General features: G+C 36.4%; 2 protein-coding genes, 1 non-coding gene and 1 pseudogene across 3 annotated transcripts; 1 reads left to right on the top strand and 3 right to left on the bottom strand.

Annotated features, from left to right (window-relative positions):
* Positions 1–217: 217 nt before the first annotated feature.
* LOC121973874 lies at positions 218–320 on the top strand. The gene has a single exon (XR_006109786.1). It is a non-coding gene; the product is annotated as a U6 spliceosomal RNA (small nuclear RNA).
* A 1,718-nt stretch (positions 321–2,038) lies between these two features.
* Positions 2,039–3,295, bottom strand: LOC121973420 (putative expansin-A30). Its single transcript, XM_042524859.1, has 2 exons — positions 2,936–3,295; positions 2,039–2,867 (listed from the first exon to the last, which is right to left on the bottom strand). Exons 1-2 carry the CDS (start codon positions 3,090–3,092, stop codon positions 2,239–2,241), a joined length of 786 nt encoding a protein of 261 aa, XP_042380793.1. The 5' UTR covers positions 3,093–3,295; the 3' UTR covers positions 2,039–2,238.
* Positions 3,296–9,617: 6,322 nt separating this feature from the next.
* LOC121972481 (zinc finger protein ZAT5-like) lies at positions 9,618–10,442 on the bottom strand. The gene has a single exon (XM_042524145.1). The coding sequence runs from the start codon at positions 10,440–10,442 to the stop codon at positions 9,618–9,620; it is 825 nt and encodes a 274-aa protein (XP_042380079.1).
* A 2,118-nt stretch (positions 10,443–12,560) lies between these two features.
* On the bottom strand, positions 12,561–19,101 carry LOC121970097 (annotated as a pseudogene).
* Positions 19,102–19,765: the final 664 nt, after the last annotated feature.

Below are 19,765 nucleotides of genomic sequence, written 5' to 3'. Positions count from 1 at the left end.
AAAGTGAGTCACCAGTTCAGGTACAAGATACTATAATTACCGCATGGACAAATAGACATCCAACCCGTAATCGCAACAACCCAATTGCAAGAGTAAAGCTCTACCAACTTAGCTATATCCCCCCACCAAGTGGACTATGCATGAAAGAGTCAGACGCTTCTTCTATGATAATCACATAACCAAGATTATATATGATAACTTAAATCAAATTCATCCTATCTCTTTGGAGACATATGATAAAATTGGAACGATATAGAGTAGATTATCATGGTCCCTACGTAAGGATGACATGCATAAATCAAGAAATGGTCAAATTTTTTACCCCGGGATATGTTTGAGTTGGCTATTGCAGGGTAGATATTGCTACAATGGGCAAAAGGTTGAATCTCAACAAAGCCTAGAAAAATATCTTCCCCAACTATAACTTTCTAATTTATCTCCTCACAAATGATTATAGGATCGATCATCTGAAATTATTGGGATGATAGACTCCACTTTTTTTCTATAATTAAATCAAACACTTTTTAAGAATTTACTATGCACATTCCTAATTTCCTCGTTATGTTACATAACATTCCTCTTTGTGAGAATAGATGTCGTAAAACACATGCTAAAAGATAAAGGATTTGTGTGATCCCATATTATGCTTTAGCTATAGGATTCGGTATCTATGCTATCATATGCACGAGGTTCGATATCTAACATGGGTTGTTGACTCTCTTGTAAATGAGAGATGGTTAATGAAGAGTCCTAGAGCAATTGAATTGCAATAAGGAATCCCTATGCAATATAATTAAATTGCATATATATGAATGAACTCATACTTTTATCGTATTTTTTATTATCTTGAGTAATGGGAAGACTACTGATGTGGCGATCTCCTTCAGCCCCACTTGTCCCATGGATCAAAAATCATACTAAATTGTCAGTCAAAATAAATCCAATTTGACCATAAAATGATTAAATAGAGCTCAAATGAGACTCAAGTTTGATCAAACTCACTCACTCAGATCTTGACACTATCCCTGGCTCAACTACAGGTCTCAGCATTATCTCCCAGTTTCGGATCTTGACATCATCCCTGGTTCAACTTTAGATCTCAACATTATCTCTCAGTATTGAATCTCGACACCATTCTTGGCTCGACTTTAGGTCTCAAATTCTGACACCATCCTTGGTTCAGCTCCAAGTCTCGGTATTATCTCTCAGTCTCTTATCCCAACATCATTCCTGACTCAACTCTAAGTCTCAGCATTACCTCTTAGTCACATATGTTTACACCATTCTTGGCTCAACTCCAGGTCTTGACATTACCTTGCAGTCTTGAATCCCTACACCATCCCTAGCTCAACTCTAGGTCTTGACATTATCTCTCAGTCTTAGACCCTGACATCATCTTTGACTCAGCCCCAAGTCTCAGTGTTAGACTCGAGCTTCATCTATTTCCAAGGTCATTCCATATCAACTTCATCTCTTTTCACTCTCAAGATAGGACTATATCCTATACGGACTCACTGGCAAGGACTGTAAATATTCTAAACATGTGGCATCCTAAGAATGGAGGAAAGGTTGTCAAAAACCAGTCTTCTAGATGCCCCTATTAATTGACATGTGACGTTGGATGATTGAAAAGACAATCAACAGATGTCAGATCTTGTCCCCTCACCTTTTTCTACAATGATGATATTTTAGCTGTTGTAGAGATATTCCCCGGGAGAACAATATAAGCACCATAATAAGAGAAATTTTTTTTTCCCCAACTCCACTAGGTTCTATTCTTTTTCGTTATCTTCTTCTTCTTTTTTGGTATATACCTAAAGGAAAATTCTAATTTAAGTATCGGAGTAGTCACGAGATCAGTTCCACGGTCAGTCTAACTCTCTTCTCGAGTTCGTTTAAGGCTTGCTCGTTTGAGTCATCATCGGTCTTCGGAGAGAGCACATGTCAATAAGTTTATTGATAGCTTGACTATCCACGGTAATTGACCAGAACAGGACAACGACGATAAAAGTTCTTATAACATTGTTAATTTTACTGATGTATTTCAAAATAATTAAACGGAAATTGATTACAAATCTCTTTCAAGAGAAATTGATTACAAATCTCTTTCAAGAGAAATTGATTACAAAATAGAAGGCAACTAATTATACAGAACACAGCAACCGTGCATAGTGATTTACATGGAACAACAGTAGTTAAACGGCGCTATTGAAGTTTTCCGATCGTCGTCGCCGGCGATCACGTGAAGTTGACTTGCGCCTGGTACGTCATGCCGGCCCACCAGTTGGTCGGAGCCACGTTGTTGGCCAAGATGGTCTGCCCGGTGGTGTAGGAGACGACCTTGAACGACAGCGACTGGCCGGAGAGCCGGGAGAAGGCCTGGAAGGAAGCCCCCCAGCTGTGGCTCATCTTGATCCAGTCCGTCTTGCTGCCCTTCACCCAGAGGCTCCCGACGTCGCCCGACGCTCCGACGTTCATCACGAAAGCCAGCAGCCAGTAGCCGTTCCCCTGCAGCAAGAACCGCACCCCTCCTCTCCTCGAGCACGCCACCCTCCGGTACATGACGGGGACGATGCCGGCCCGCCAGTAGGCGATCTTCATGAAGGCCGGCTTCGACATGTCGAAGTGGGCTCTGGGAGGGTTGCACCAGCCGCCGTTGTTGGTGGGCAGGGCCAGGTTGGGCGGGCAGAGGTTGGTGGCGGTGACGGTGATGCTCGGGGAGCCGGTGTTGCAGTACGCCGACCCAGAGCACCGGATCTGGAAGCACCTCCCGCAGGAGAACCCCGCCAAGTACAGCACCGTGCTCAGCGCCGCCGTGGCCGTCCCGTACCCGGTGGCGAACAGGTTACCGTACCCGCAAGCTCCGCCTGCAGTTTAAACAAGCTCAGTCTCGCAGAACCACACGCACGCAAGTGTCACTGAGACACAACCGTACCCATCGTCTCCGACGCCGTCTCGTCGCCGTAGAAGGTGGCGTGAGCGTTGCTCCAGCCGTCGGAGGGGAGGAAAGGTATAGATATGCCGGGGATGCTCAGGGCCGAGGAGACGGCAGCCGTGCCGAGGAGGAGAAGGAGGAAGACGACTAAAGCCATCGTTCTCTTGCCTGAAGGATCGACGAGATTGCGCCTCCCTTTGAATTTTGAGCATATAAATAGTGCGACTTCAATCAATTTTCAATTATTTTCCAAGAATTCGATCGAGATCGAGACGTGCTTGCAGGTTTAATTTGGATTGTGTGATCGTGCGAGAAGCTAACTCTTCCTCTGCCTTTTAGTCTCTCTGCATCCGGACGACTTTGAATGATTCCTAGCAGAGATTTGCTAAAACATAAAGACCAACAGAGAAAAAACAAAATTGAAGCCCGGTATTAAAAATAAATAAATAACTAGGAGCTAGGAATATAAATTTAGATATAAAGACAAGGTGGGTAAATTTCAAATAGTCAGTTTTGAAAATTAACTTCTGATCGTTACTTTAAAAATATCATACCTCACTGTTTTTTGCGCTAAACCACAGGAGTAGCTCTCGATATTAAAAAAAAAAAAAAAAAAAATCCACTGCCTCATACGTTCTCTGATATCGACCGTACATATATGATGAAAAATAAATATATATACATAGATCATAAATATATGATAGGATAAATCCTAGATCTTCAGGTAATTCTTGATCATTACGTTAAAAATATCATGCACTTTTCGTTGATGCTATGCTCGAGAGGCAGCCCCTAGTATTTAAAAAAAATAAATTTGCTATCTTAGCGGCCCCTCAGTGGCGGTTCTACGGATATGGATGGAGGTACATACAAGTACACAGGTCATAGACACATGATGGGGTAAACTCAGGTCGTTAATTCATGAGAATCGACCTCTAGTCATTACGCCAGAAATGTCATGCGTCTACCGTCTGCGCTACACTCTGAGAACATCTCCCGATATTTAAAGATAGATTCACTATCTTAGGAGCCCCCTAGTACCGACCCCATAGATATAAAGGGAGATATATGCATGGACATATATCATAGATATATGATGGGATAAACCCGATTGTCAGTTCGATTGTGCAAATCGAGATCATTTATTTATGCCAAATGAAAATCGGATTGAGCCAGACTTATTACTCCAGATTGATATACGTTGCGAACTAAAAAAAAATGTTAAAATTAATTAAATCAAACAAATCTATTTATAGAGATTGATCCGGCGGTTAGAACAGGGGACCTCTATTCTGAGGGGTCAATGCCAAGTGGGAGTCAAAAGGCCAGGTGATCGACCGGAGAAGGATGGGCCGACCTCCCGGCCGGCCGACCGGTGAATAACCGATGGCAAAAGACGCCCCGACAGAAGTCGGGGTTCCGACGCTCAATTGAACAGTAGCGAAGGGCCGAGCGGAAGGCCGAAGACAAGGTGACATACTGCTAGCAATCCCTACAGCACCTTACCGAGGATCTATCCAGCATACCGAGGCATACGAAGAGCCGGACGGGATGTGATTGCCGTCCGGCCGGTTGTAAGATGAGTGCCGGCCGGACGCCCCGTCCAGCCGGCCGGACGGACACCTCGTCATGGGGTAGGGAAAGAAGGACAATTTATATCTTATGACAACGGTCAAGTCCTATTACTAAGCCATACTCCTAATCTGGCGACGAGGTGTTCTGTTGTCCCATCGAGAACGTGCTTGGACTGTAGTAGTATAGTGTCAGGTAAGCTTTCTGACAAACACATACCGAGATATGGGCTAAGAACACGTGTTTACCTCGATTGGTGTGCATGAGCTTCCTCCAGCTCTATATAAGAGTTCACAGACTTCGCCGGAGGGAATGTAACTCTCATATTCGAGACCACTTTTTTGCTGCTTGCTTGCCTGACTTGAGCGTCGGAGGGTCGTCGTCGGGAACCCCTTCCCGGCCCGACTTCTTTGCAGGTCCGCCGGAGCTCCACACGGTCAGCGGGGGAGCCGCGTCATCAACTAAGAGAGCACCACGTACCCGGTGTCCACTGGTTCAGCGATTCGGACAGGATAAGAGATGATTTAAACCATCTCATAATCTTAACCACTCAATCACTTGATTATAAAATTATTTTTAATTCGAAATAATTTTTACAACTTTAAATATTTTAAAATTTAAATTAATTAACCTGAATTACTTTTTATTTGATATCTCTAATTTATTTGAATAAATTAAGTATGATTTATTCTCATTAAATTTTCTATATTCAAAATAATTAATTCTTAATTAATTTATTAATTATTTAGAATAATTAAAATTTTCTTATCCATTAATCTCACATAAAGACCGCTTTTCATCAGCTTTAACAAAACATCTCGTTAGACTAGCACTTTTTTAAGATTAGTGGTTTACAAAAGTTCTTCCACAATATGATTAGTATACAATACAATTAAGTTATCATTATCCACGCTTAAGTTTGTTTAAAGTTTTTGTATGCTGATTTTTTTTTTTAAATTACTAACCTTGGAATTAGACAATCTTTCCCCTAATTTGTCCATAGGATAAATCTAGAACAAAACTTATATATATTCAAAAGCTGATCTCTAAGATACTAATTTATCTATCAAATAAATTCAAAGTATAAATTATGCACATTCATTTTCAATCCTAATTCTTTTTCTATTTTTCTGAAAGTTTTATCACTGCATCACTTTGGAGCATTATATGCTGATCTTGTAATTATATTAATAAACACATGTAATCCAATTGTCCCCTCAAATTAAAAAAAAAACAGTCGTTTTTTATGGCAAAATAAAAGAACAGTCGTGTTTATTCAAATAGTAAAAGAGCATTTCTTTTTAATTCATTGTTAAATAACATTATATTCCTCGGTTTCAGAATTTCAACAATGTTAACACATCAGCTAGAAAGCCTCTCGAATAGAATTAATCCCTGCAACTTATAAATTCAAACATCAAATGCAGCTAAATTTTAAATTCTGATTTTTTTTTAACTTCAGTTTCAGAATCTAGATTCAGGGAAATTTCAGGGTTTGTCAATGAAGAATTCAGCTCGGACAAAGGTCTCATGTAGCACTGAAATGATAGGAGATCAAATTCGAACTGTTGGTGGCTAGAAAATGCAATAGCAATTGGCACACTGTAATTTAAATCTAATTCACAATTCAACTTCTCACCAAATTCAGTTATCACCCTGAAATCTCATATTCAAGACAATTTTCAGCTTTTCTTTGATGCAGTTGGCACTTGTTATCTGAACATCTTATTTCCTACATAAAGAACCAAAACAAGGTTCAATAACTCCAATAGCAACCCCCTGCATTCCTTTTCAAAATCCTGAATTTCAGCACTTAAGTTTCAGAATCTGGATTTCCCAAAGTTATAGATTTCTTATCACTAAAAATTGAGAAGAACATAACGCCAAATGACAATTAGAGATCTTAGGCTCAACTTGAAATTTCCAATGATCAGAGCTTGTAAAGAAAAGTTGGCACACAACATATCGAAACTGATATACTAATTGCAAAAATCTTCCTTGCTGATTTCCTTTCTTTCTTTTTACAGCATTAACCTATTTGCAACACTCCAGGAGCTACAGGTTTTAAGTTTCCTGAATTCAGTTTTAGAAATAAGCTTTTTGAATGTGAGTTTCAGAATTCTGATTCTGGAACTCGTGGAAGGAAGAGGGAACCAACTAGCACTGGATTGGTAAGAGTTTCAATTGAAGTTGTTTCTGATTATGAAGCCTATATGGTATGATGGCTAGCACACGTGCAAATGAGGCTTTAATGCAGTTTCAAATTACTTGTAGATGACACTTATCTTCTGCATTTCTTGATGCTGCATTCATACTACATCAACAAGAGCCAAAACAAGGCTTAAACAATACCAATCAGCAACCCCTTGAATTACAACATGTTGTGGACAATTATTTCCAGCACGTCTGAAATCAGCAACTTTGATAAATTCCTACACAACAACAAAAATTCTCTTTTAGGTTCATGGCTACTCCACACCAGCTAAGAAGGATGTGGCTCCCAACAAATGCAGAATTACAGCAGCAAATTTCAGTTTCTGGACTGAGATTTAAAAACCACTTCTGGAAATACAGCAACAACATCAATTTAGAAAGTTAAGGATTTGAATTTAGCAACTTCTTCAGCTTTCAGCAATCCATGAAACTTTCCTGTTTCTTGGAAACATTTTCCAGCAACAAGATCTTGCATCATTCCATCAACTTTTGACAGACTTTCCAACTCTTGTACAGATTTTTTTTTTTAATTTTTGAGATAAGAATGGTTATGGACATTTTTCAGCAGCATCATCCAAGACTAACAGCCACACTAGGACTTGAAAATGCTCTCAAATTGTCCTACTAAATTGATGTGACATTCAGTTAACTAACTAGCTGGATTCCACAAACTTAGTACAAATCCAAAATAAGAAATCTCAATGAGAATTCTGCCTTAAAAACCCTCCAACAAACTGACTCTTGAATTGATCTCCCATTTCAAAATTTCCAATCAATTTGTAGTGTGGAACCTCCATGAACTCAAACATATGCCTCTCTTTCTCCCACTCTTAAAATTTTAACATTCTAACTCATAAAGATATCAACCAAAACTCTCAATGAAATAATAGCAAAACAAAGGTGGAAGATAAAATTTGTTGAGTGAGTTATTCGATTAAAATGTAAAAGGAAAAGAAATCAAAGAATAAGCAAAGAGATATCCTTCATCATATTCGTGCACATATATGATATTGTAATTTTGAAAAGATTAGGAATGTAGTAGTCCTCTCTAGGTAATTTGACAATCAAACTCAATTAATCCAAATATAATTTATCATAACACTAACCAATAGTATGCAAGTAGAGCATTCAATCATGTCCAATGACCTAAAACTTTGGTCAAACTTAAAAAACTTTTCCTATTCTCAAAATATTACTAGAAAACACACAAGGAGATATTTATTCAAAATCAAATGGAATATAGACCTAACAAGACACAAAGTATGAAACAAAAATATAAAAGCAAAGTGCAAAAGTAAAGAAAAGTAGGCAATAAAAAGGGAAGAAAAAAAACTCCCTTTTATTCCTAGCGATTGCAAACAATTCAAAAGTAAGATTCACACCGGTAGTACAGTGGTTTGAGTGGATGAGAGAGTTATCCTTGTGTGATCAGTATCATGATGCACTGCTCCCTCTTCATTGTCTCCGCATTGGTTCCTCTAGATGGTTGGAGACGGTTAAGGTGCAGAATCCAAGATAGAGGTGGAATACTAAGAATTGACGTAACAATCTCTCCTTCCACCATTTACTTCTTGAAAGTTCAACTTGGAGGTTGAAGGCAGTTCAATTATAAGAAATCAAAAACAACATGAAGTAGCCGAAGAACCCGATCACCCTCTTCTCCATCCCTACGTGGTTTGACGCCCTACTTGCTGGTCTAATTAGGGACACTCCTAGTAAGGAGGTTTCTCAACCTTCGCATGTTTGGAAATCATTCATTTTTTTTAAAAAAAAAATAGACTCTATTCAATTTTGATGTCTGATTTAGAGGGGAGACATGTAATGTATCCTAGGAAACTTGTTCGGATAAAACATCTCCTATGCAACTTCGTACGAATTGGGGCATAATCAGGATTCATAACTATTTAGGTTGACCGTGGATTATAACTAATACAATAAATTAATTAATTTAAAAATATAAATAAAATAAAAGAATCGTCTTTTTTTTATTCAAATTGCACTCCTGTTTTATTTGTTATTAAAATAACATTCTAGCTCACTTAATACATTTTTATTTTCAAGATACTCTTATTTTATAAGTTATTAGATTATAACTACCATAATATAAATACTTGAATTATAATCCACACTGGTAATAGTATATTGGAGCAGCCGACATTCTTAGTAAAAATGATTTTATAAAAATTAATTCAAATTTTGATGAATATTTATGTAACACTTTCACTGTTATAAACTTCTATTGTATTAATTAATAACGTCATAAAAAAAATCTCAAATAAAGTGATGTTCAAAATTGATATATTTAATTTTTGCATGACATAAATGTTTATTTGTAAGTTTGATTATTTTTTATTTTTATCTTTTGAAAAAAAAAAGAGAAATATTATTTGGTTGGTAATTTTCATATTTATTTTTTAAAAAAGAAAATATCATTTTATGGTAAAATAAAAAATGTTTAAAAGTTATTTTATAAGAAAAAAATAAGTAATTTTTAGAAAATAAAAATAAAACCAAATGCACTGTTATATTTTTTATTTTTTAGAAAATAAAAATAAAACCAAATTTTTTTCCCCTCAAAATTATATAAGTGAAATTGTCAAAAATAAATAAATAAATAAATAAATGAGTAAATAAGTTGAGTAATGCACAAGAAGCTGAGCTAAGCAGGTAGAAGTTTAATCACTATCATAACATTTCAAATGAATTATGTACAACAAGAGATTAATTAACAAGAAATTTCATTATCCTAAAATGAAATTAAAACAGAGGAGAGGAGAAATTGATCGGCAGCAACTCCCACCACCGCCTCCTCCTCCTCCGTGACTTAATTAATCCTTTTCTATCGCCGGCTGGTTGAGGTCGATGCCTAGTCCCCAATTCATCGGCGAGCACTCCGTCAGTGAAATCGATGGCATAGCATTGCTCTTCTCGCCTTGACGCGTCTCTGCTTTTCTGTCTGGGAGGCGCTGGGCGACCGCCGCTTCCGGTGGATGCTTTTGTGGCCGCCGAGTGCCTGGTGCGAAGAGAATGCTTTTCCGCATTCTGGGCACTCGTAGCGGCGCAGATCGGCCGTTGAAGGCGTCGCAGGAGAAAGCGTCTCGTTCTGCCGCTGCTGTTCTTGTTTCAGCGCCGGGGACGAAAGCGAAGACTGCTTTTCCTCCGGCGGAGGCAGAAGCGGCGGCATTAGCCCAGGGAATGAGATCAGATACGGCGATTCTTGCTCCTGCGCCCAGCGGCGCTTCCGGTGGCTGCTTTTGTGGCCGCCGAGGGCCTGGTACGAAAAGAATGCCTTTCCACATTCTGGGCACTCGTAACGGCGCAGATCGGCCGTTGAAGGCGTCGCAGGGGAAAGCGTCTCGTTCTGCCGTTGCTGTTGTTGTTGTTTCAGAGCCGGAGACTGCTTTTCCTTCGGCGGAGGCAGAAGCGGCATTAGCCCAGGGAATGAGATCAGATAAGGCGATTCTTGCTCCCGCGTCTCCGCCGGTGGAGGCGACGATCGGGAAGGAAGCATCAGCAGCTGCTTTGGTGCTTGCGGCGGCGGAACCCCGCGGCGAAGGTCGAGCAGGGCACCCGACAGCATGAGGAGACCGAGGATGCAGTCCTCCTCATCTCGACTGACGAAAACCGAGGGCGGATGCGAAGGGCGACGGCCCTCCGTTCGCTGGCGCTTTATCCCCCACGAGGCAGCTGGCAGAGTGCATCGGAGGAATCTGCCGGCCATGCTCCAATGTCGCTCTTCTTGAACCCTAGAGCGAGAGACAGAAGACGACGCAGGATTTCAAATGAAGAGACAGTGAGTAGCGGCTCTATTTATAGACGGACGGAATTTAGAGAAGCGAGAAACGGCATTTAGCGAAGCGAGTGATTTTTTTTTTTTCTAAACTAATTGTTACAGCAGCAAATGAATTAAAAAACAAATAATAATAATAATAATAATAATAAATATAGATATTTCTGATTATAATAATTATATCATAACTGTTATAACGGTCTAAATCCCATTGTCAAAAATAAAAATAAAAAAAATAAATTAGGATACAATAAAATAAAATATTATTTAAATAATAAATAAAAAATTACTTTGGACAATTCTAATAAAAAAGAAAACCCTTTTAACTTTCGATTTCTATTATTTTTTCTGTTTTTCCTCCCAAGTTCTAAGCATGGAAAGGAACATTGTTTTAAGAAGCATAAACTTCAATGCGGTGCCTGTTTAAAAAGTATGAACAATAAAGGATCATAATCGCCACTTTGCTAGGCAAAATGATGTAATTTCCCGATGAACACAACTCGCATAGATCCTGATCATTTTAGCAGATCCAAGGATAACAGTCGAATACTTGACACAAAGCAATTCTCTTAACAATGACTCTTTGCAGTCCAGATCGTAGGAATCAAAGATTCTAGTTGTACAACATGGATTCAACTACTTTTCGACAACTATTTTGTTTCGAGCTGTGTTGCCCAATTTACAAGAGAAACAAAACTAGAAATGTCATACTCCCCGTACCAAAAGGCCATAGAGAAGAATTTTCTTTTAGATATTTAGACACATGGCACATGCCGGAGAACATATGTTTATTTGAAAACTAAGAATTAAATGCTTATTAGAGTGAGTTCTTTTTTCTTTTAATGCTCTGGCTTGTTCAAATAATGGATGGAGCAGATGTAGTTTACTGAACTGGTGATGATTGGAGTCTAAAAATAGTGGCCACTTAACATAATTAAGCAAGCAATTTCTTCTTTAATTTAATGTTCTCAACTCTTTGCTTATATTCCTCTTTCCATGTTTTCAGTCTTCCCTCTTCTCTACTAGTTCTATATCAACATGCATTCTCCAATTCAAAAACTTAATTGGAGCATAAATTCAGTTTTGGCTAAAAACATTTCTTTACCGTCTCAAGATTGTTGTCTATACATTGATTCAATAAATAGAGAACAAGAGTTTTGAATAGACTCCTTTACATCTCAAACACAAATAAGCTTAATCAATTTCTCTCGTATATATAGGGCATATATTTTTAACTTATTTTCTCATTTTTCCCATCAACTAGAGCTATACCTAGCCATGATTTATATTTTCATGCTATTTAGGTCAGCCAGCAGAATAAAACCAAACGAAACTTTTAATTCCGCAGGCCAATCCAAACAGTTAAGACCAGGACAGGCTTTCTTAAATTTAATATCAGCATTTTAATTCTTTATAAGTTATCATTGGCTTAAGTTAATTATGGTTGAATTTAAATTAACTAGAATTATATACGATCTACTTTTTTAATCTATGGTTAAATAATATTAGTTAATTTGTTAAGCCATATATTATGTGGTGTGTAGATAATGAAAAAGCTATTAGAGTTAAATTTAAGTATATATTAAGTAACTTCTGAATTAATATTAAATATTTAAAACAATTAAACATACAAATTTCAATTCATTTATCAAATTATTAGATTAGTTTTTAAAGCAAACAAGCTAGGTGAAAGCAAATTAGAGGATGGAACCTAGTCCCACATAACCAACTTAGCACACTCTTGAGCATGCCAAAGCATGTGAGTGTTGGCATCCTATAATACCAACACCATACTGATCCAATCAAGCATGAAATTTTGACACAGATAAATGCTTTAAACCTTGTACCTACCTTCTTATTGATAGTAGCATTTATTGTTTTATCTAGTAATCCCATGTAACCATCTCAAACATCTCACCTGTAAACTCTATAGTTTCTTAATTTTGTGGATTACAGTAGCACAATCTTATAAGGTTGCTCCTTTGTCCTACGAAGAAACAACCAATATATAACATATCCAGAATACCAAAACATTTGACTTAAAAATGCTTGCCAGAGTTCTCAATCTTTCCAACTTTATTTTCTAATGCTCAAATTTGAAATCACATTTCCAGTATTCAATTATAGTTTTGTTCAGCTTAAAGCTTTGATTCCTACACTTATCTCTACAATTCAAATTATGCTTTCTGAAGCTATTCTTGAAGAAACTCTCATCAATCAGCATAAAAGAATAACAATTCCAAAAATTAAAAATTTTGCTGTCACCAAAAGGATAATCATATTACCAGGAAGCTTTGGGACACTTAGCCTTTCACAAAATGTGTCACGGAAGTGATTACAATTCTTTGTTAAAAGGTCATATGACTGCCCAGGCCATGCTTGACTAAGCTCCATCAGCATCATATTTACATCGAAAATGGAGCAATCTGTTTCCCCCAGAACAATTCTCTCACGGTAGGTATACATAGGATTTCTAGATGGTGGACAACTGAAAACTCCAGAGCCTTGTTCACAAAATCCAAATGACTATTCCTCATCTCCATAAACCTGTCAGAATAACAACAACATGATTAACTAAGCAAGATTTGTATTGAAGTTTCTCCTGAGTTAAGATACAATGATGAGTTTACTGATAGGGGTAACAATAAAATTAATACAATATAAAATAGAGATAGAGAAGTTTCAATTCCTGATTAAGCATTCTTCCAACTGTAAAAAAAAGGTCTAGGAACAAGCAATATTTGAAGTAGACTAAATTACTAAATTAGGATCAAATGACAGCAATAATTATATTCTTGTTGCTTCAAGAAAAAAATCACTCATATTCCAACATCATGCTTGCATAGCATGGTTATCAGAATCAGATGCTCAAAAAAAATCTACAGTATGATTGTATATTTGTATCAGATCAGCAAAACTGGTGAAATCGGACTAGTCGAGGAAAAAAAGTGAAAATTGTATAATTTGATAACAAAGATGACAAATGGTGTGTGTCATGAAATAGCATGGTAACCCAATATAAATTATTTAAATTAGTAAGGGTTTGATTTGATATAATATTATAAAATATTATTCTAGAAATATCATATAATCCTATAGTAATATATCATATTTATTAAAATCAATAATCCAAAATAGATTAACAAATACTATTGCATTTATTATTAAAGAAGTTACTAAATAAGAATTTAGTTTGACAAAACTCTAACAGCTTCCATCGTTTCCTTCATTTTAAATTTATTTTTTAGTTGGCACCAGGTGTCCAGCCTACGCCAACCAATCCTAAGGTGACCGGTCTGACTTCATGAAAATTTACCATTGACCACCCGGGTAAAATCGGGAAGTGCTCGTAGAGGGCGGCTCATCAGTCTAGTGTTCTTAGGTCAATCGCTCATTAAGATAAATTCATCTGTTAATTCGTCAAAGGTTGGGACACAATCCTTAGGTACCAAGGAAAAAGGCATCCTGCCATTGCACCATTGCCCTAGGGGCAAATGATTCCATCGTCTACTTCATGATTTGATGAGCAATCAATCAAGTTCAGCTATTTTCTAATAAAATTAATTCATTTTTAGGAAACTTCTTTGAATTTCTATGTTCCTTAAACTTCTTCATCAATCTACAAAAGATGATCAATTTTTTAGGAAGCATTGCATCGGCCTTAGCTGATACCTATCCAACTTAGGTGATCGGCAGCAGTATCAGCCACTTTTAAAAATCATGATCCATGGTATGGTTCAGAAATTTAGTATTTATCTCAGGAATGGCAAGTCTCTAGCTCAGTATCAGCAACCAGTTAGCCTGGATATGCAGGGTCGAAAGCAAGTGGAAGGGAAATTCAAGAAAGAGACATGCACTAAATCTCAGAAAAAGTGGTATCCCCTGAGGGATACCATTGCTACTCCCTGCAATGCAGTACAAGGCTTGCCTCATTAGCCTTATCCAGTCCCTATGTCTTATTGGACCAAACCAGTCATTTGACAAATACTGCAGCAGGCATTAATGTCAAACCAGAATGACAACTAGAAGTCAAATGAGGAGGTAAGTGTACATCCTTGAGCAAGGAGCTAATCCCTCCATTCTAGTTGGCATCTCACTGTAGTCCATACCTGATGTAATTGATAAATATGTGTTCCAGTCCAGGAACACAAAGATTGGATACAGATGGTGAACAACCTGGTTAAGCACACAAATTAGATCCAGTATTTAGTGATTAAGATACAGTCATACAATAAAATGTAAGGTCACTTGTTTCCAAATATAATAATGAGAGACCAAAAGTAAATCACAGAACAGGGCTTTATGGGCTGTCCTGCTAATAGGAATAATATTTTTCAAAATTAAAATACAAAATCAAGCAAATACTCTTAATAAAGAAAGGAATTAGAACAGCCATACACTTTTAAATCAAAGATACAACAGTTAAAAAATGAAGCAATCCACAAGAGTATTAGCATAAAGCAGTTGTATTGCTAGATACTATATTATTTTTTTTTGCACGCTACATTAACATTTACACTACTAAATGTCTAAATCTAATAATATATGATTCATGATCTATACTTAGCTAAACATTCTTAGAAGTATATATGTTTATTATAATATCTTTCATATACATATATTGCAAAATTCCAAATATAAAGTATATTTCTTGAATTCACTTGTATGCTTGTGTTCAATTTCTTTATTTGTAAAAAATCTCAACATTTATATTCGTCATCTAGGTTTATTTAATGAAAATATTATGTATGCTCAGAGTTTTAACAAAAATAATCCTTTCAATTTTAATGTATCTATTCTGACATAACAAATTTATCCAAACCTATTCTCTTTTTTTTCACACATATATCTTTATTTAACTTTTCCATCCAACTGTTAATGGATCCCAAATACAAATCCATGTTATGTATCATGCCAAAAAAACAAAATAACAACAAAGATTTAAAAATAAAACAAAAACATAAATGAGAATTTAGGAGTTTTAGCTCGAGTTGTGATTTTGGATTCAGGCCATCCATTTCACAACAATTGGATGACAACAAAATTGATGTTATAAAATCAAATAGGATATGATATATATCTAAAATGAAAGGTTATGATAATTTGTTAATACTGAAAAATTTTATAGTAATTAAACCTAATGTTATATGAAGTTAAACTATTATAACCTATTCATAGTAAATTGATGTTCGATATTGATTTCTTTACTATCTTTTGTTCTCAATTTCTTGTGCAATCTCTCTTAAGTACATTAATATTTTTTTATAACTAAGCAGTATTAACTTAAATCAAGGTTAAATGTCTTACTAAAAATTGTTGTTAAGCAACCCGCAAAAAAGGTCTAATCATGTGTTTGTTCCCAAGTAGTTAAATTAGTATAAAATTTTCATTATGTGCCACATTTTTGTCCATAAAATAACAGCACAATATGATATATTATTTCATAAGAAGCCATATGAAAGTAGTATTTAACAATTATCTATACTTTATAGTACTTTAATAATAGCCTTTTGGAATGCATAGTTTATCCATATGGGTTTGGATGTTCTTATTTGGATTTTGGACATCTGGTCCTTTGGACTACTGGATTTATGTTCATAATTTCTTGGCATGAATATTGATGGGAACTGATTAGAACTTTGGCAAGGGTCATGAATGCACGCCTTTGGTTAATTTGATAGACGGATAGAGAAGCCTTTGGCTGGTGATTCTTTCCATTGTGTAAGTAAGATTGGTTGAATTTGCCCATTTTTCTGTAGATGACTAAGAATGAGGTACCTTGCATTCTTAGCAATTATTTCATACATCTTATTATTTATTTGGATTACCTATTATTGCTATCCCTAACCTCACGACAATCTGTTATTCTAGACTATCTTGCTGATGCTCTGATATGAATTTTTACCTATTAAATACAAATATCAACATCAGAGAACTTAATGCTTCAGAGAGTCTTCTTACTCAAATCCTAAGAAGATCATGCAAGAATTTGATAGCATTAAACAAAGAGACAATGGTGACAGTGAGACACTAACAATGTCAAGGGTAGTCATGGACATTGTCTCGGTGCTATACATCTATTCTCTCACTTACCTTCCACTCTTCTTCCTATTTTTTCATTCTCCACTTTTCTGCTTTCCACTATTCTACCTATTTCACCATCTTTGCATCTCTTTTTGTTTAGTTTGAAAACATCAAACTATAATTCACTAGAAAATTACTAGAGCAGCTAAAATTTCAGAAAAGCAGCCAATAAGATAAACTGTCAGTTTTAACTGCCTATGATTGACATAGCATGTTGATTCAAACAGACCTGTGCTGGTTCCACACACTTTAGTCTCTCAAGTGAATGCTATCATAGGATGTCCAATTTCTCCGACATAATCAGAAAGGCGTTGCTGGCCAGGGAAGAGCATAAGTACCTTTCTTTTTCCAGTTCACATATTTGTATGTAGCAGATGAGAAGAAACAATAGTTTTTCACTTATTTGGTTAAGAATAGAAAGGAAAGGAAAAACATTGTTCTGGCATTTAATGCCATTAGACTTCCAGCTCAACTTATTTAAGAATTTACCTTGGTCACGTTAAATATATTGAGCTGAACAACCAATGCAACATGAGGTGAATTTAAAATTATCATCCTAACCGCTAGAAGATCACCCAGCCACCAGTTGAATGTGGAGGTAGGATCATATTGGAATAGTAATTTGTTATCACTTATCATCTCTATTTAGTCTTTTGTCTCCCCTTCCATCTAATTTTCAGAAGAAAAACTTCTGAATATGGAGGCAACTGAATTATCTCCTCCTCCGCCCTTTCTTTCCCATGTTATTGACCCAAACAAGAAAACTTTGCAAACCTTTTTCATATTTTCTGACCAAAAGCAAACAAGGAAAGGATTGTATTCTTCTCTTTTCCTGTCTCTAATTTTTTCCTATCCAACATATGCATGACATGAATTTGCATTTTAAGAAACATTGATCAGTTACAAAGACAAAAGTGACGATAAATGAGCATTTACTGAACGCAGATATAAGAGCATCTATTTGGTTGACTGCGAAATAGCAAGATTCCAAGAGTAACTCTGATTTTTCGATAAACTTTCACATCAGTAACAAGAAGAAATACTGTCAGTGAATAACCCAAACATCTAGATTACATTAAGTTGACACACTAAATAAAGATTAGTAAGCTTCATGATAAATGAGAGGAGTTCATAATTTTTTTTACTTGTGTTTAAAATAAGAAATGCTAATTTCAGAATTTATACTGAGAAAATGAACCCCGAAGAGCATCAAGTTTCTTCCCCATATAAAAGTTGGGTAAATTTGTGTAAGTCCATAATGATTAGGTATATTACATACTTTTAAATGAAGAAATCTGATCGCTCAAACACCAGAGAGGATTCAATGAACCATCAATAGTAGCGTTACTTTTTCATCAACAGCCCTACTATAGATTAAAAGTCCAATCAGTTGAGAAAACCAATTGGTTTATGTGACTTAGAACATGACATAGATCTCTAGCAATTTAGCTGTCATTTTCTTATGACCCATTAAATATTTAAATTCCTGCTGATCGATGGCATATGTGATAGAGATCTCTTGCAATCGTACCCATGATTTGCACTAAGCTTCCAAGTTTCTTGTGAATAGTCATCATTTTAGGAGTTCTATTTTAATTTTTGGAGGCAGAACTTCAACCAACACAAAGATGTATGATACTTAACCTGGATTGAACACTATCAATTTGTGCTGAAACTCCTAACTTGACAAAATAAAAATTCTGCTAAATCACATTCTAAACATCACCAAAAATATCACAGGAATAGTCTTTGAACCGAGCAATCAGTTTCATTCTCGTTTGATTCGACTTCAAACACATAGAAAGAAGCTAAAGTTAGTTACTTTCACATCTCAAGTTGTCGATCAAATTTGCACGCATTTTAGGGTTCCTCCGAAGCGGCCAGGAAATAGAAATTCAGTTAAAAAAAAATAATACCCAATAACTTAGAATCAATCAAAATACTGAAGGACCTAAGAGGCTAAAACCCTTCCAGATCTTGAGAGTTCGAATCCAGAAAATACAACTTTCTTGGTTTTCCCAACCAAAGGTGCCAGAAGGTAAAGAAGAGCGAGAACAACAAACGAGGGGGAAAAGAAGAAAGGGACCTGAATGGCGCTGTGGAAGATGCCTTCCAGTCCGATACGATCCTTAAAGATGCGGTTGATCTGGGGGATGGTGTTGTTCGTCTTCTCCGATCCGCTGTTGGTCACGTCGTAAACGTGCAGCACTACCTCCTTCATCCTACAAAATCCACACTTTTCTTCCCTCTTTGTTTTCCTTTTTCCGCAAGCCCCCTTTCCTTTCTCTTTTGCTCTCTCCTTTCTCTACCAAGACACATAAGTCGACCTTCCCTTACCCCTCCCCCTCCCTTCCCTTCCCTTCCCTTCCGAGAAGCTACAAGGGGAGAAGGAGGAAGAGATCGAAGCGCGACAACAGCGATCGGGGGAGAAGCAATCCTTAGCAGCGACAACAGCGATCGGGGGAGAAGTTGTTCCGATTTCTCACTCCCTGCCTGGCCAGGCGGGGACGCCTTTCCTTTTAATTTTATTATTTTATTTTATTTTAAAAATTAAATATAAGCTGCAAATGATTCGTTCATTGACACTTTTGAAAAGAAAAAATAAAATAAAATAAACAGTTTGTTACCAGCGCCCACGTTCTTTATTTCTCAAAAAAAAAAAAAAAAAAAAAACCTAATTGTAAAATTATCGAAAAAAAACGTAATCCCCTCTCTTTCCATTTTTCATACATCCCCTCTTAATAAAAGGATATGATATATTTCCATATCAAGTTCATCATTTGGCATGTTATAAACTCATATTAGACCCATGATAAGATTAATGTTTTTTCATATCAAATCTGTTCTGGACTGATATGGTCCAATATCAAGTTTACTCTGGATTGATGAGGTCCAACGTAGGTATAATATTTTTCATATCAGCCATAGCTTAGGTTTGATATTTTCCATATCAAGTCTAGTTTGGACTTAATATTTTTCCATAAAAATACATGTTGGGTCTGATATGAAAAATATCAGACCTACATTGGTCTGATATTGGATCATATCAGGTCCAGGGTAAGCATAAGTCTAATATTTTTCTATATCAGGTTCATGTATTAAAAAATAACGTGGGATTTAAGAGATTAGTAGAAGGGGTGGAAATAGAATAATATTATTTTTGATATTTT

This window comes from Zingiber officinale, chromosome 4A (genome assembly GCF_018446385.1).
Source record: "Zingiber officinale cultivar Zhangliang chromosome 4A, Zo_v1.1, whole genome shotgun sequence".
NCBI classification, from domain to species: domain Eukaryota; kingdom Viridiplantae; phylum Streptophyta; class Magnoliopsida; order Zingiberales; family Zingiberaceae; genus Zingiber; species Zingiber officinale.
The sequence above is the reverse complement of the archived record's forward strand: the minus strand, read 5'-3'. Positions and strand labels throughout refer to the sequence as shown.